Source organism: Physella acuta, unplaced genomic scaffold (genome assembly GCF_028476545.2).
Source record: "Physella acuta isolate Inbredline_101_S28 unplaced genomic scaffold, ASM2847654v3 ptg000028l, whole genome shotgun sequence".
NCBI classification, from domain to species: Eukaryota; Metazoa; Mollusca; class Gastropoda; family Physidae; genus Physella; species Physella acuta.
This window is the reverse complement of record NW_026731548.1, coordinates 405,157-423,405: the sequence shown is the minus strand read 5'-3', so window position 1 is coordinate 423,405 and position 18,249 is coordinate 405,157. Positions and strand designations below refer to the sequence as shown.

General features: G+C 35.2%; 2 protein-coding genes and 1 non-coding gene across 15 annotated transcripts in view; 2 read left to right on the top strand and 1 right to left on the bottom strand.

The window, feature by feature from the left end:
- Nucleotides 1–1,205: 1,205 nt before the first annotated feature.
- Nucleotides 1,206–6,427, top strand: LOC131941278 (large ribosomal subunit protein uL30). Its single transcript, XM_059300450.1, has 6 exons — nt 1,206–1,309; nt 1,561–1,663; nt 2,190–2,356; nt 4,332–4,469; nt 5,364–5,473; nt 6,148–6,427. Exons 1-6 carry the CDS (start codon nt 1,299–1,301, stop codon nt 6,354–6,356), a joined length of 738 nt encoding a protein of 245 aa, XP_059156433.1. The 5' UTR covers nt 1,206–1,298; the 3' UTR covers nt 6,357–6,427.
- On the top strand, nt 5,218–5,292 carry LOC131941461 (small nucleolar RNA SNORD41). Its single transcript, XR_009386646.1, has one exon. It is a non-coding gene; the product is annotated as a small nucleolar RNA SNORD41 (small nucleolar RNA).
- An 8,644-nt stretch (nt 6,428–15,071) lies between the features above and the next one.
- The window catches only part of LOC131941202 (uncharacterized), a 47,467-nt gene continuing 44,289 nt past the window's right edge, over nt 15,072–18,249 (bottom strand). For 8 of the 13 annotated variants that reach the window (XM_059300272.1, XM_059300282.1, XM_059300293.1 and 5 more), the window contains 2 exons: nt 16,911–16,993; nt 15,072–16,620 (listed from right to left, as the gene is read on the bottom strand). In XM_059300272.1, the coding sequence (XP_059156255.1) occupies nt 15,151–16,620; nt 16,911–16,913 (1,473 nt within the window). In that variant the 5' untranslated portion in view covers nt 16,914–16,993 and the 3' untranslated portion in view covers nt 15,072–15,150. Of the gene's footprint in view, nt 16,621–16,910; nt 16,994–17,980; nt 18,058–18,249 lie in introns of those variants that run through there. The other 5 variants (XM_059300306.1, XM_059300300.1, XM_059300243.1 and 2 more) reach the window with 3 other exon arrangements.

The window sequence follows — 18,249 nt, the reverse complement described above, 5'->3', positions numbered from 1 at the left end:
TATATAATTCACATTAAAAGGATAGCAACTTGCATTAGCTAATGGACGTTCTGCATTGTTGCCTTGGGCGATGATGCCGGCGGCCTTTGAATTCGTTCGTTGATAATTATTGTCTTAAATTGTCCAGTTGGTGGAGGGGGTCTATGCAGTGAGACATATTTAATTAATATCATTTAGCATTATTATTATTTTAATCTTTGTTGGCCTTAAAGGTTTTTCGACCTTGTGTTTTATCGGCCGTATGGTCTGTCGGCCTTTTAGGTTATGCCGGCTTTATTCCATTCGAGCTTGTTTATATCGGCCTTTTTGTCCATGTCGGCCTTTTGGCATACACCCATCTAGCTCCAGTGTAAAGATGGACCCCTGTGAAACGAATGTGGACTTTTGATTATAATTATAATCTCTGCTAGAGCTCAACCGACAGTAATCTTGCGGCACTAATACCAGAGTTTCTTCCAGGCATCTCTTTGGGGGGGGGGGGGCGAAGCCCCCCCGAAAAATTTTTACTGCCCCCCCCGAACGAAATGAAATTTATACAATTTATATAGAAAATATATACTTTTAACAGTGTCCGCCCCCCCGAAGAAAGTTTACCGCCCCCCCCGAAAATTTCAAGTGCCCCCCCGGAGAAAAAAGTCTGGAAGAAACACTGACTAATACCATAGTCGGGTATTTTTTTTTTCGAATCAAGAACCATTTTATATAGATCTAGATCTGATAGCTTTAGGCATACACTATATATGTTTAAAAAAAATTATGTTATAATTAAATCGTATAACTTGGAAGATCATTAAATTACAATTAAATAAACAGCACTATATTTTTTCTATTAAAAAAATTAGACCTGCAGTAATTTTTAAATTATTATTTTAACGGCCCCATTCGGCTTTTGAGCTGCAGTTGCGGACTTCTACACTAATTTATTTTAAAAAAAAACATTAAATTTAATTTTACAGTGGGCCTACTAAATCCTAGTTTATGATGAAGCCCAGATTCTAGTTCCTGTATTTATTTTAATCTGATCCATTATTCATGTTTTTCACTTTCATGATTTAAAAAAATACATTACTTATATTATGCATAAACCTACCATAGTATTATTATAAGCTATACATCGAATAAACATTGTTTAGTTTATATAATTATTGTTTATAATATAACATTTTATTTCTTTAAAAAAAACGACACATTTAAAATTTGAATTAATTCGTCGATGAGAAATTTGTTTCGTATATCAGGAAGTAGGTTGTTGTCTTTACGTTTTACACACAGTCACTTCCTTTTACCCTGCAACAATAATGGCAGACAAGTGAGTCCTAAAATCCTCCTTTTAAATCTAAATGAATCGGCTAATTTTCTTAAATGTTAATTTATTTAATCGTCTTAAATTATTGGGGAAAAATTAATGTTCATCGTAAGGGGGTCTTTTTTGCTATTTCTACTTCTAATAAGACAAAACTATTTTTTTTTAATTATCGTGAAGCAAAATGGGGTTGTATTGCATTTTCAAAATTTGTAGTCACTTTTATTTCAAATGATTAAATATTTACTCGTTGATAGACCAAAGCAGCTGCCCAAGGTTCCCGAGTCTATACTCAAAAGAAGAAAGCAGTTAGCCATAAACAAGGCTACTGCTGCAAAAGCTGAGCTAGCTAATAGAAAGGTAAGTTGGTAAATTTTACAACTTCTTGGATCTTGACTTGAGTTATTTTGAAAACACTTGTAGATATAGAAATCTAAGTGTAGTTCTTAGGCCTGGAAGTAATATTTACTCAGGAAACTTTCTGTCTTAACCCTCAAATAACAAATTCCCCAGGTAGGCCTATAAAAAATGTAAATTTGGGAGATTCTTGAATAACATACCCCAGCTGAAAAATAAGATTATTTGAGAAGTCATTGTCTTCCTTAACTCAAAACGTGTTCAAATTAAGATTAACTCCAAGAGATTCCATACAGGAAAGCAAAATCTAAGTGCACCTGCAAATATTTACTGCCAGCATATCAAGCACTTTTTCTGCTGGTTAGAAAGTTAGGTGGTTTTCGTTGGGATTATTGATAATGGTGACTAGTGGTTAGTAGTTAGTAGGTGGCTGTTTTAAAAAGTCTGTCTTGTTTTGAATAGTCTATGGTTTAACTTGATGTGAATATTGTTTTGTTCCTTTTTAAAATTGTTTTTCTATATTAAATAGAAACAGGTAACCAAAAAGAAGACCATATTTAAAAGAGCAGAGAAGTATGTCAAGGAATACAGAGCCAAGGAGCGAGATGAGATTCGCTTGGCTAGAATTGCAAAGAAAGCAGGAAATTTCTATGTTCCAGCTGAGCCTAAATTGGCATTTGTCATTAGAATCAGAGGGTAATTTATAATTTAAACTATCATCTCTATTTCTCTAAGAAGCTGTTGGTTTAGTTATGTAGGTCTATAGTGATATGTATTTAGTAGTCTGGCGCGTTGCTTAGATGGCTGGATTGACCTCTGACCCTGAAACGTCACGCGTCGTTTTTAGACGGTTTTTACGTTTATTTTAGGGGTCCCATCCACGACAAATGAAAAAACTGTTTATCTCGCAAATTCTCATCATTATTTTAATGCAGAATGCTAATAAAATGGATAATATGCCTTAGAATGCCAGAAAAAATCGAGAGATTTGTTGTTGTAAATAATGAGAGGATTTCTAGTGGAGCGCTCTCCGTAAAAACTGAACCGCCGCTAAAAACGACCGACCTCCGGGGAAAACGGCCCGACCTCCTCTAAATTAATATATAATTGAGATATTTACCTTGTATATTTACATTATTATTGATTCTGGTTTCCAAAATCTTATCCCAAAATGAGGTACCCACGCTGACATTTCTATCCGCTATTTTTAGTATCATGACGTCATTGCTACGCTAGTTGCCAGACTGAAACAACTAGTTTTTGTTTTTTACGGAATGAACTGTTAAGTCTAGTATTTTAATTATAATTCAATTGTAGCATGTGTGGAAAAAGTAAAATTATGGACATTATTGTTGTATTAGTAATTGTATTAGTATATTGATTTTTTCTTCACTGTGGGCCGACAGTTGCTGCATTCGTGACCGGTGGTTAACCCCGTCAAAGCTGCGTGGCCTATTTGTTTATATAATCACTGATGCTCGTTCAGTGGCCTTTTTCAGAGCTAGGCCTAATTACGGGCGATTTTTAGACTTAATTGATCGGCCGTTAGCCCTTTTCATTGCTGCGTATTTTAAAAAAATTGCTCGTTCAGCTGCCTTTTTTTTTTTTTTTTTGGCGCTAAATAATCTGTTTACGGGCATTTTAAGCGTTTATTTATGTATTTTTTTAAGCTAGACGTAGATCTAGTTAAATTTTTTTTTATACAGCTGGCTGTCTAGCATGCCTGATATGTGAACTTTAAAAAAAATGACCGAACTTTAAAAAAAAAAAATGACCAGAAGTAGGGAAGTAGGTCTGTTATTCAATTTGCTTGAAGAAGGGGGGGGGGAAGAGAGAGAGAGAAGTGAAGACACCGACCATCTCGTGTACGCCTGTTCATTCTATGACGTGTACTATAGGTCACGGTGACCCCGCGACCGTGGTGGGATTTTTCATCCACAGGATAGTAAACATAAGCAAGCAATCACGCGAGTGACGATGTTTGGAGATTTTATTTAAAAAAAAAAAAAAATCACATACGTCATGTTTTCAAGATGAAAAAAAATGTAATGTAAAAAAAAAAGGGACACTAAAACCATGTATGAACCTCAGCTGCCACACTGTTGACTCAATATAATGTGATTGAGTGTAAAATGTATTTGTATTTATAAACTATCTTAGCAATTACTATCATATTATTTTATGCATATTTATTATTTGAAATAAAAATATTTATTATGGTCATTTGATTTATGCAGGTGTTCATTACTTCATAAAATGGTATGAATAACATGTAGAGTAGAATTTAATAAATAATAAAATAACTAGATCTAGTTTTATTATCAACCAGTTGCTTTTTGTTATTTTCCGGTGAGTAAATAACCTAAGCTGACGCAATTACCATGGCGGGAATTAAAAGCTCGTGGACACAAGTCCACGACGTAATGTTATGCCGGTCGAGGGGATAAAACACGGTTTTGTCTTTCATTTTCCAATATCGGAAAAATTTCAAATTCTCTTTTTTCTTGTCAACCGAGTAAGCTAGATATTTAAATGTGGTGTCAAATGTTCTCTTAAGGGGTAAGGAAGTTAATGGTGTATTTGAAATAACAGAATATTTTATTTTAAAAAATCCATAATTCAACCTAGTATTTAGTAAAACTCTTGGTGTAAAAAATCTTTTTTTTTTCAGTATCAATGGCATTCATCCCCGCCCCAGAAAGGTGCTTCAGCTATTTAGATTGCGTCAGATAAACAATGGTGTATTTGTTAGGTTGAACAAGGCCACACTGAATATGCTGAAGATTGCTGAGCCATATGTTGCTTGGGGGTAAGAATTTTGAGTTCAACAATTCAAAGGGGCATGTTACTTGGCCAATTCTAGCTGTAAGAACATGCGTCAAGTGCTACAATGACTTAATTTCTTGTCATTTAAATGGTCGTTGTTTAGGCATATGGGTTAGCCTACTATAGTTGTGGTCATATTGAATAATGAGGGCATAAGTATTTTTATATCTGGTACCCTGGAAAATGTCAGCTGCCAAGATTGCAGGAGCTTTGAAAAAGAATACTATTTTTTAGATATATTCTGAGAAATTTTCAGTAATAAAATTAGAAATGAATGCTAAAGTAAACTTTCTTTTGAGTTTTTGTAATTGTTAGTTTTAATCAAAATGTTACAAAATACATCAACGCACCTAACTATAAAAACAAAATAGATCTAATTTAACCACTGAAGTGAAGCAGTTGTTCATATGGCCATAGTACATCCAGATAGATATGGCATCAAGTCATCTTGATTTTTCAACATATTGATTCATAAATGTTTTTATGTAAAAGAGATCATTACATTGAAGTGGTTTCCTAAATATGTCAGCTTTACATCCCTTCTGATCACACCTTCAATAAGATAAATTCCTTCAAACATACTATCTTTTTGAATAAGAAATTCACGCTTATACTTTCACGTTTTTTAAGACATCATGTCAAAACAACCTCCACCTTTCAGTTGTTTTCAGTATCGGATGACCTTTACACATACTATTATTCAGAGTAAATGTTATAAGTTTCTCTTTTCAATGGAAGTGATGACAATTCAACTTTTTTGATGCAGCAAGAATGATTGTTGCTTGTATTCGTACTGTCTGATCCAAAATATAACTTATTTTATACTCAAAATAAGTCACATGATGCACATTTTCAATGGTACTGAATACATTTTCAGAACACCTAATCTTAAAACTGTGAGAGAGCTCATCTACAAGAGAGGTTTTGGAAAAGTCAACCACCAAAGGATTCCTTTGACTGACAATTCCATTATTGAAAAGGAACTTGGTAAGTTATCATTGTTCTCTTGATTCTCTAAGAGCAGTTGAAATAGACTGCATCCATGAGGAATTGAGTGCATTTAAGCCCTATTTGCATGTGGCCTCATTAAGTGATTTTGAATAATTTTGCAAATGATAAACAATAAAAATGATTTAAAACAATTGTTGGATTTTATTGTAATCAGCTAATCTATTTGTCCCTTTTACTGTTGTGTGTTTAATGTTTAAAGTATAACAAATGTTATAAAGGTTCACCACATTTAAAATAGTTTCCCCCTTTCCCTAAGATTTGGGTACTGAGAAATTCATTGCTGCCTATAGCATTATAAGGTCTTAATATTGTTGGAGGAAAGCTCATTTCTGTTGAATTTAATATTTAACTTGCTTTAATGGAAGTTGGTCATATACTTGGTTTGCATGGTGTGGGGAATTTTATGTGAAGAATTTGACCTATGTTTGGTTTCAGGGGCTATTCGCGCAAGTAACACTCTGTGCTAAACCTTAATAGTGGTTTAGTTCAATTTTTAAGCTTGCTAAAGTATAGTCCATCACTATTCCAACCAAGACATTAATTTGCTTGGTTTTTATTATGGTGGAAACAATAGAAACATTTATCTGAGATTTTTAGTTAAATGCATTTACATAGTGGTTATGTTTGTGAATCCTTTCTTTTCTTGACAGGTGCTCAGAACATGATTTGCATTGAAGATTTGATCCATGAAGTGTTCACTGTTGGCTCAAACTTCAAGTATGCCTCCAACTTCCTTTGGCCCTTCAAGCTCTCCTCACCCCTGGGAGGATGGCGCCGCAAGTACAACCACTACAATGATGGTGGTGACTATGGCTTCAGGGACACCATGATTGATGCTCTTGTTAAGCAGATGATTTAAGCCTAGACATACATGGGTTCTGCAACAAAGGAATGTCGTCTGTAAAATTAAACAAACTAGATTTACTGATACCTGCTTTAATTCTCATTTATTTTTGCTATGTTATAGATTCTGTAACGCTTTTTTCACTAGTTTTATCTGAAGTTGCTGTTATATAGGTCTCTACTCAGGTGTTAAATGTGTAGCAATGTATAAATATGTTTGGCACTTCTACTCCATAACCTTTAGGGCAGATGGTGTACAAATAACAATTTTAGGGCAGGTACTTTCACTGTTTTTTTAATCCTTTTAAAAGGGAGTTAATTATTTTAAAATTGTAATCAAAGTCCTTGAATTAATGGACTTAAAGAGCTTATAGCAATAATTTGCTACACTGATTAGTTTTATGACTGCCTTAGGTAAATCACCTCTTTGTGGTGAGCTATGAACTCCTGTAAACTTGCTGACCAAAGATTGGGTTAGACCAGGGCTATTTGGATGTCGAGATTCAGCTCTCCAGTTCAATGCATGCACAAATATTAATTATATTATTTCATTTTCAAAACTCATAAAAAATATACTGTAAAGAAAAACTTTTTCTTTTAACTTAAAACAGGATAAAACCAATCATAATAGGTGAGGCAAAAATTATAGAGAGCTGACAGCTGCTTGGGCATCATCCAGCCCAAGTGTCTGCTTTTTCGAATATCTCAAAGGTGGATGTAGTTTTATTCAGAATGCATTCATTTGACCTGAGTGACGTAGTATTTTAGTTATTGGCTTCCCACGTTTGAGTCATGTACTGGACTGTATGGTATGAGTTTACCTTACCCTGCGTTCAGTGAGAACCAAAGGGCAAAAGCTACCGTTGCAGTAATCAAACTGATGCCAGTTGGTCGTGCTGAGGACTGCCTCGCTATGTGAAACACCTGAGACGGTCCGTAAAGAAAGTATAAAAAAGTAAGTTATTGGCTACTAATAAGTGGATTTGGATTGCCCTATAGTTGTATTATTTGATCACTAATTTTTAAATTTGATCATAAAGCTAGCTAGTAAAAAACACTTCTGCAAAACAATTCTGTTTTATTTGAATCATCATAATTTCACAAATTGATGCTATTTATTTCAAATCAAAAATATTTACCAAATCCTTATCAAGTACCAAATTATTGAAAAAAATGTTAGTGGCTCTTTAAAAAAATGCAATCAATGTAGTTGAAGGCATCAAGATTTTAATTAGTTAATATACTTCAGTATTCTGTGAGAAAAGTTAATTGTATGATTTTATTTCTGTGTCTGACAAGAGTTCAGTGACAAATTTGCTCCTTTATGTTTTTAAGATATTACCTCCAACACAAGGCAGTTGACACAGATTTTCCGCCTACTTAGAATTGCCTCTATCCTTTGTCTATCAAAGAGCTGTCCCTAGTTTGAATTCGGGACAAGTTCAGCAACCATGTTCAATAAATAACCTTAGCATGTTAATAACACGATAGGTCAATTTAAAAAAAATGAAATGTGTACTCATTTAGACATAATAATTAGTATAGAAAAAAATGAATGCGAAAATCTTTAAAAAAAAAGAAAGCCTTTGCTACTAGTACTAGTACTACTTGAGTAATGAAAATATTTTGAGTAGGTGGCATTGGGTGTGGCAAATCTTGAAACAGAATTTTGACACATTCCAAAGCTGAGTTTCATTCAAACTTTCCAGATACGCTCCACTTTGATAACAACATAAGTCTTATCTATTTTTTTTAAGTTTGATTAGCCATTAAAAATAAAAGTTTAAAAACTAAGGGGGATAACAAAACTAAATCACTCGATTGATAACTACTATATTCAATAACTAAATAAGCTCTGGTTGCTTAAATATTTAAAATATCTCATGAGGAACCAAAGCTTTTATGAAAGAAAGCAAGTTTTATTTTTTTATTTTTAGTGCATTTAAAATCATTTTCTACTTTTTAGTAATTCATAATCTATATCTACCAGTCCTGCAACTAAAATATTTGTTTGTTCTTGGACCCAGAAAGTAGTGGAATTGGTCCTATCTTTTATGGCTCAACTTTACTTATTCAGAAATAGTGGTAATGCGTTAAAAAAATACAATATAATTTAAATAAATGCCATTCACTATAAAATTAAAAATAAAACAAACATCACCACTAGGCAATGGAGTGGCTAGATCGGGTGTCACCGTCCAACACAGGAAAACGTACAGGCTCTCTCTATATAAATGCATACATAGGCCCATATGTAAATATACAGTTGCAATTGGTGTGTGTGTCCCCTCCCCAAACCCCCACATATTGCCAATGGCGTGAATTTGTGCTCTTTAAACTAATCCACCTATTAATTAAATTGGAAAAAAGCAAAGTTTTCATAGTAAGTTATTAGATGTCGTATCACCTCATCCCGATCATCGGTTGAAATTATTCTTAGAAACTTTTTTTCCTCTGAACATTTTGCAGTTAGTATCATTCAATATATATATGTACATATCTATATATATAATTCTCTTCTTGGAGCCTTTAGAAAACAAGCTGCAAACTACCACCCCCACCCACTCACACGGTCTGGTGAGTTGTGGTTCACGCTGTTTACATTTTACAATCATAGAGACGGGTTTGGTGACGGCTATTAGATCTAGGAGCAGATAATTTAGTTTGAAACGATTTTAAACTTAGAGGAGGTTACTAAGAGGAGGCTGCTTTCACGTGGGGGGGGGGGGGGGGGGGGGGAAAGGGGGGTTTAGTGTTTTTAAGGAAATATTTTCAATGGCAGCATTGGTACTGTCGAATTCACAAATTACAAATTACTGAAACGTAGAAAATAAAACAACTAAATAACGGCGTATGATACGCAGCGGGTCGGCTCGTATTTTAAATTACATTAAAAAAACAAACCGCAGCTGTTTCTCAAAGGAAAGATAAGTCTTTCATTCGCTGTTGAGTTTATATTTTTACGATCACTTCCCTTTAATCGCTAATCCTATACAACAAGGAATCAAATAAATTGTTTATAGATTTAGTAACAAGCTTCTGTATTTGCACAAAAAAAAAAAGAAATTGAGTTTTTCAACTACAAATATCTAATCTTGCACCACTTTTTAAAGAAAAAGAAAAGAGTGGGTCGCATATAATTATCTAAGGCATACAATTTTAGTGCATGAATAACGTCATAATGCAAGGGAATTGGGGGAGGGGGGGGGGGGGAGGGAAGAAAGAAAGGGGAGGGGGTATCCAGTTAGTACGATTAAAGAGGGCCGCCAGGCCAACTGGTTTGTTACTATTACTTAGTAGCTAAGAAATGGAATAATAAATCATCTGCTTAAATGGCCAATCACGCATAATGCTGGATGTCTCAAACATTGGGACCTTCAGGATCACCTGTGTGTACTGATTCTTGACATTACGGAGGTGTAAGAAATTTCTAAAATCATCTGCCTGTTAATGCCAGTGATTGTAAAATGTCCTTTATTTTTTAGCGCAATTTTCTTACAGGATGGATGGATGGATGGATGGATGGATGGATGGATGGATGGATGGATGGATGGATGGATGGATGGATGGATGGATGTGCGCAGCTTTAAGTCGTAACTCCTCCTCAACGAAGCAATATCGAGGACTAGATCTAAAAGCAAATATGTTAAGCAAGTTCCGAGGATGATTGTGGGCCAAAAAAATTCCCGGAATTTCTTTCCTGGATTTCCCGGAATAGCCAAAAAACCTCGATAAAATGCAGTTTTTGGCCCATATCTCGGCAACCAGACCACTTAGCGACTTGAAACATTTACCAATCGATTCCTGCCATAGTTTAGAACAATATTGCCGAAGAAAGTTTTAAAAAATATCCTTTCGTTCGGTCACAAAAAATTAATTAAGGAAATTGCGCTTACATTGTCACTAGACTTTTTATTAACTTGTTTACTATAACGACTTTCACTTCTTTAACTAAACTACTAAACGATACAAAAATGTTTATCAGAGCCAGTATCGTTGCTTTAAAAAAATCGATACCAAATATTCTGACCTCGCCTTGCTTAAACTACCCCCCCCCCCCTCCCCCCACTTGACATTCCATTCTCTGGTATTCCAACATCCTGCGCTGTCCAGCGAGAGATTCCCAAACTTTTCCGGGCCTTATTTATAAAACGCTTGGCAAGCCCAATCAATAATATGAGCTCGGGAAAAAATGAAAAAATAAAGAGTGGCGGGAAGAGAAGACCCAAACGTCTGCTAGTATCGACGTCTGAGATCCACTGCTTGCGCGGGTGGTATTTGTCTTTAATTTGGATCTCTAGCAGAAATTCTCAGGCACCCCTGCAGGCAATCATATCTCCATTCTATTTTACATTATCCGTACACACACACATACATACATACTTATATATATATATATATATATATATATATATATATATATATATATATATATATATATATATATATATATATATATAGAGAGAGAGAGAGAGAGAGAGAGAGAGAGAGAGAGAGAGAGAGAGGCATGTGTGTGAACCTATAAATTAAGGCCTATCTATCTGTCCGTCCGTCCGTCCATCCATCCATCCATCCATCCATCCATCCATCCATCCATCCATCCATCCATCCATCCATCCATCCATCCATCCATCCATCCATCCATCCATCCATCCATCCATTTATCCATTCATCCATCCATCCATCCATCTAATCTATCTATCAGTTTATGTGTATATATATGGTCATAAATATAGCTCTGTGTAACATATTTGTATGCATGTCTCCATGTACATAAGAAAGGACGTTTCTGCCAGCGAGTTTTCTGTCTTATATAGAAATGAAAATGTAGATTAGATGGGCACCAAGATCGATAATCCGCCCCTTATATAAATGCAAATAGGCGGCGAGGCGAGTTTCAGATTGCGTCTCAAGTGTGTAGCTGTAGCCTTAGACAATTTGTGATGCTGTAGCGAGTGGGTATAGTCAGTCCGCGGAATGAACGGACACCAGAAATGCTTTGTTTGGCCACAGATTTAAAATGCACGCCTAAGCCTAAAAGCTCGTTCACATAAACCTATTCAATAATTAACACTGCCAAACTTTTTATTTTATTCGATTAAAAAAAAGGCACTGTTTCCATAGCAACCGTTTGCTCATTGCTTGGCACAGCGGTGATTACGGAAGACAACTCATTTAAAAACAACTGAATAGAGTAATTGGTCCTGCCGCTAGGGGAATGATGAAACAAAAAGCGTGTGAGTGGGTATTGATTATTTGCTACAGAAAAAAGGTGTCCCCAATGACTTCAAACTCAGCTATTAACAGGGTAGTTTCATATGATCTTTTTTATGTAGACTACGAATTATTCATTGCACTGATGTGTCAGAATGATGCTGTTTAACCTTCTTTTCGATAGCAATCTCATTCAATCTTGTCATTATATATATATATATATATATATATATATATATATATATATATATATATATATATATATATATATATATATATATATATCTGTCTGTGTGTGTGTGTGCGTGTGCATGCAAAATCCTCGTCTAATATCTAAGCATAGGCTATAATTAAAGATAGTAATTTTGTTTTAAAACAAAACGATTAGCATAGATAGACCACAATATGAATTCACCGAAATCTCACCCCACATCACGGATCCCTTGTTGAGACCCCATGCTGGAAGCTGGCCCCATCACCGCTGCCACCCCCACCCCTCCTCACACGGCCAGTTTACTAAACTTGGGCCATAGAACGAGCTATGGTGTTCTTTATGTCCAGTGACCTTTGACCCTGGCTGAATGCCACTTCATGCCAAGACCTAGGGGAGCAGAGTTCGCTTGTGTTAGACATAGTATCCTACAGGTTGTGTTGAGATCACATGTATGGCGTTACGAGTTCACATGTTTGAGACACATCTTGCATGTGAGACGAGCAGGTTGTGTTTAGTAGAAATGCAACGAATGACGTGTAATACACCAGGGCTGTGGGTGCACCAGATAATACAGAACTGGAGAAGTTAATTAGTGAAGACTAAAGCCGGATCACCACCCCTTCAAGCTTTTATGGCCATAATAAGATTCAATGCAATTCGCTGAGAATTTTTCTCATCACTGCATTTTAGGTCTACCATATATAATCTTTAGCAGGTTGGCAAAATAAACTAATTGAAAATTTTCATTTTAACTTGAGAATTTTGACTTTTGTACCTAAGTAGAAAAGCTGTCGCTCATTGATTGCGTGACTAATATAAGCTGAACAAATATCCATTTAAACATGAACTACACACGCTAAACATCTGTTGGTATAATAGCGTATAGGCATGCTGGTGGTGGCGGTGTTCAGCTAGACGTAAGGGTAATATATTGATTGGTAAATAGACTTCTGTTGCCAGGGGGCGTAACTAGAATTTAGTGGTCACCTGACAAGTGAGCTATTAATAGGATCATCTACAAGAGGTGAATGCACTTATAATTGATTTCCCTTTTAACGAGGTTCGGGTAGTATTCTACAGCAGTGTTTCTTCCAGACTTTTTTCTCTGGGGGGGGGGGGGGGGGGGGGGGGGCTTAGACGAAGAGATGCCTGGAAGAAACTGTTCTACAGTAACGTGCTGTTCAGTGGCGTCGCTATGACACCTCATGGTTTTGAACTCAAGACTTTCAGCAGTCATATGATCTACCTTCCAACCATACCATTCCCCATTGACACAACATACTTTGTTAAATAAGAGCAAAAGAGAGGAGGCAAAGTTCTTCAAACACTGAGTTTTATTTACCCTTGAATTAAAAAAAATAAAATAAATAAAAAACAGGAATCAAGACTAACATTCAGTGAGAGATGATTTTTTAAAAAGTCAAACCAAAAAACCTAATATACAGTAAAAATAGATAATTTATTTTAAAAAATATGAAATTGACTTTGGCCAGAATTATTAGATCAAGTATTCAGGAGTTACAAAATTAAAAAAAAAAACAAATAAAAAAACCTTAAATTATATACACACATAAAAAAAGGAGATGACTTTCAGAACTTGTAAATGTTTAAATTTTCATTTTTCACTTTAATGAAAGTAGTTTCAGACAATGAAGAAACATTTAGTGTAAAAGGCAGAAAAACATGCATCCTTTGTTTCGAAGCATAACAATCTAATCACCTAAAATACACACTACCAGGAAATTAAATAGGTGCTAGGCAACCGTTTATAAAGTAGCTTCAACTCTTTGAATAAATTATTGACAATTTTTTTACCCAGAAGAATATTAAGAAAGAAAAAAGAATAAAGATTTGTGAACCCACTTATGAGGACATTTACCAGCAAGTATCATGTGGATACCAGTGTGTGACCTTTCTTTATTTCACCATTTCAGATGAGTACAAATAAAAACTATTTAAAGATTTACCCATTCCAAAATATGAATCAATTCAGGAATCTTAAATAAATATCAGAAATAAAATTGTGGTCATTGTGATGTATTTAGTAGTTTTAATTTGGTATAAGGCCTACAGCCTTGCCTTATTTTAAATATATCCATTTTAAAATTACTTTTTGTATAGATCAAGAATTTATTTATTCAATAGAATTTTTATTAAAAAAATAAAATCGGTAATTAACCACCTGATAATAAAAAACTCATTAAAGGTAAAAGAAGAAGCCAACTGCTAATTATACAATGTATAAAATATGTTATTAAAAGTAAAATAATTTACAAGGTTTATCCACAGAAAAAAAAAAAACAACTAACAACAAAAATGAAAACAATATAAAAATTAAGCTATTAAATTAATTGCAATACTGATAAAAGCTTCAACAACATGAAACATTACAAATAATTTAATGAAGAAGATGAAAACAGAACAATGACAACATGCGAGTATTTGCTGGCAAATCAAACATTTGATTGCTATCAAAATTTATTGATTCTACTATGCTGAGTAAACATTGAAAAAAGCATTACAACTAGCACAATATGTAGTAAATGCTCTAACAATGAGCATATTTTTTGGCTTTAAAAAAATTGCTCGTTAAAAATTCCTTAATGTACAACATTGTGTTCTGAAAATGTAATAACCCATTTTCAAAAAATGAAAAATTTTGAGTTTGTTAAAAAGAAACAAGTACACAATCTATAAACTGTACGAGGGCCTCTACAAATATATAAATATTTTTTTTCTGTTATAGTCACAGTAATTACTACTGGATTATGCTGTACAATTCAACATACAGATAGTAGGACTAGAGTATATATATATATATATATATATATATAAAAGTAGCTCCACTTTAGTAATCATAGTTTGGATTATTCTTGGTAATCTTAGTGAGTTCTGTTGATTTAACTCACACATTTTTCTGACAAGTCTTCCTCCATTTCATTACTTCTTTTTTTTCAAACAATCTAAAAGTATCTTTGCTTTTAATGATACATTAATTGTCTTTTTAAAGAAACGTTCATTAAGGTAAGATATTTGACAGACAAATATGCCTACTAGAATTAACACATAGGTCAGACTTTGGTTTATGTAAAAGTCACTATAGATATACTGATTAGAAAAAAAAATCCTTAGATCCACATAATGCATTGTTTATAGATACTTAAGTGCTTTATAACTTAGAAAAAAGGTTTAAAGAACTGAGTAACCAAGTGTAAGAGATTACATGAGTATCTTTGGAGAGCATGGAAGAAATGGCTATTTACAGAATAAAATGGCAACAGTTAATGTTTTTTGTTTTTTAAAAAAAAGTGAGTACTTGTTTTTGAAATGATAAGAGAGAAATTAAACAACCCAAATGTTAAATAAAATATTGCACCTAGATTTAGAATAAATAGGGTACAATCTTGTGTGGAACTTTCTTACAATACTGATTCCAAAATGAGCCGTACTTCTTCCCACATTTGGTGTCATCCCGGTAGCTGCGGTGTGTGAGGAGAATCACGAGCCAGATGACGTATGAGTAGGGCAGTACATTGTCAAACAAAGCAGGGACAGACCAGAAGAACGCCAGCATAATCTCAGGGATGTAGTGGAAGTGTCGCGACAGCCCCCACCAGCCTGACGCCAGTAAAATACTTTCTTTCACGTCGCCATTCTCCAGTTGGTACTTGGCACGAATGATATCAGGCTTACGACCCCATATCAGGCAGTCGCCATTAGCCCCACGGACTTCCTGCTTCTGCGAGTCAGCAGCATAGTTTATGTAAATGCTCAAAGCTCCACAGAACAAAAACACAGCAGTGACAGTTGGTCCTAGGTGTATTGGGTGACTGACCAGGTAGAAGGTGACTGAGGCGTACAGTCCAGGCACGTAGACCAGGCACCCCCAGCAGATGTAGAACCCAGCGCGGTCCAGCATGATGTCGATGGTGCGCAGGTACCCGGACTCCCACCAGAAGAACTTAGTGAGGTAGAGAACTTGGAGGAACGCTGAGACAAACATGGAGTCAACGAACCCATAAAGCTCGTAACTTTTAACAGCATGTACGCAGACGAGCAACACCCAGACCATCATGCCGAACCTGCAGTTGGTGAACACTTTGATATCAAACCCAAACACTCTTGGGTACAGCTCCATACCCCAGTAGTAATCAAAGATAACGTTACCCGATGACCCTGAGTCTGTTGAAGATGGAGCAATTTTACCCTTCACGTAGAGGAAAGCACAGAAGATAATGCTAAAGGCATTCAAAGCAACAATCACTTCATCAAATCTGTCATATAAAATGGAAGGTGAGATTCCAAATGGATGCAGAATTACGGTTAAGATCCAAAACAGGGCCATTGTAATCACAAAAAATGAAAACCCATTGTCCTTGTACACAGGCACATTTCCCTTTGGTGTGACGGGGCCGGTGACGTTTTTCCCAGGTAAAATTTTCATCATAGCCAAGGCATAGATACAGTACCCGACGAGGGTCCAGATGATTGGGGCCGAGGGGTAGCGCGCCAAGCTCCAGACATCACACAGGCCATGGAAGATTGACCTGTTGCTGAACACAGACATCATCTTGAGGTAGCTGCCATCACAGTGGATGACTGTGTACCAGATCAGGATGATCAGATTGGGCACAAAGGCAATCAGAAAGATTGGCATCACTGTCATGGTGATGAACTTCTTCACTCTCTGAGAGAGGGCACTTTGAGTGAGTTGCTCGTAACCGTGGATACCCTCTGACAACATGTCTGAGTCGCCATTACTTGTTGAAGTGCCATTGACATTACCATCTGCTCTAACCACCCTTTTGCCTAGCCCTTGCCTGATCAGCTGCTCTGCTTCTGCTGTGTCAACCTGTAAATATATGTTTATTGATGTAAAAACTTTTTGTTGGCTGTTAATGTTTATACTGATATATATTGATAAGCTTTTTCAAGGAAAATAAAACAAGAAATATTATCACTGATAACTTATTACTAATGGAAAATAGTTGATTATTTATTAGTTCTTCACTTTACATCATTTGCATAGGTCATATAGGAGATTAGTGATTAGGTCTAATTTATTTGAACATAGATCTACCTATATGCTATCTCAGAATATCTAGAACTAAAATCTAGGTATTTATAATAATAATTACTAACCATTTTTGTTAAGTTTTCACTTTCACTTTCTTCTGAAGACGATTTATGTTGACTCACGAATTTCTTTTCTTTGTATCTGTCTGCTGAAGAGCAAAAAAAAAAAGTTAAATAGATAATCATAACTTTTTTTACTTTTTAATGACGACATCTCACAGCAGTTGCCTGCAGTTTAAAATGTGTTGATCAGTTTACCTGTGCATTAAAAAAAAAAAAAAAAAACGTTGATTTGTTTCCTAGCTTCTTATCAAGCTAATAAAAAAATATTCACGAACCGATATACAATTCTAAGGCTTGAGTCAAGTCTAAATATTAAATTTAAAAGGTGTGCTTTCAGAGTTTCTTCCAGGCATCTCTTCGGGGGTGGGGGGAGCTCCGACACCCCCCCCCCCCCGCACGACGAAATGAAATTTATATAGAAAATATATACTGTTAACAGTGTGTGTGTCCCAAAGAAAGTCTACCCCCCCCCCGAGAAAAAAAGTCTGGAAGAAACACTGTGTGCTCTAACAATATCTGATTAAATCTGTTACTCCGATAGATGAAACTATTTCCGTGTCTCCGTGGATATCAAAAGATCTCTGAGCTAGTTTAGTGTGAATTTAGGGGGCAGGATCATTAGTGACGTCACAATAGTTTGGTCGATTTTTACTCCAGACCCCTATCATTGTACATAACCAGATCTCTCTCTCTCTCCCCCCCCCCCCCCCCCCCCCCAAAAAAAAAGCTAACAAAAAAATATGACGAAACTTCTTTTAAAAGAAAGTCTACAGGCTACCAGTACCAATATCAGCTAGATCTAGAATCTATATTCGATTTATATTCTCGATCGAGATCTAGTTTAGATTCTATTATCTAGATCTAGATCTACTTTTATATAGATCTAGATCTATAATACATCACTGTATTCATTCTAAACTAAAAATAAATAAATCTAATCTAAGAACAGATGTGAGGTTTAAAAAAAACAACATGTTTTGGTCATCCAAATTCTTATCAGTTCTGAAAGAAAACAAATGAAATAAAACCAAACTTGTAGTTCTATATTTAGAAATAATTAGTCCAACACTCACTATACTGCAGCAAGCAAGATAATCGGTGGAGGCCTACATTTAGAGAACGATGATAAAATAACAGCGCGCTCAGTTTCAACAACCGCGCAATTAAGTGTGCACCAACATACACAGTATTGAATGCTAACACGGTTTTTTTTTACCAGCAGTAATCAGAGCTGTAAACAATATAGTATTTAGATCTAGATCTAGATATTATTAAATAGATCTAAACATGCAAACTCCAGCTTTTTTTTTTCATTCAAATTTTTGTAGACCTAGATTAGATC

What these genes read in the sequence shown, in the direction of transcription:
- LOC131941278 (XM_059300450.1), top strand. An exon ending in TTTGTCATTAGAATCAGAGG is followed by an intron (nt 2,357 to 4,331) that starts GTAATTTATAAT and finishes TTTTTTTTTCAG; the next exon opens with TATCAATGGCATTCATCCCC. An exon ending in GAGCCATATGTTGCTTGGGG is followed by an intron (nt 4,470 to 5,363) that starts GTAAGAATTTTG and finishes ATACATTTTCAG; the next exon opens with AACACCTAATCTTAAAACTG.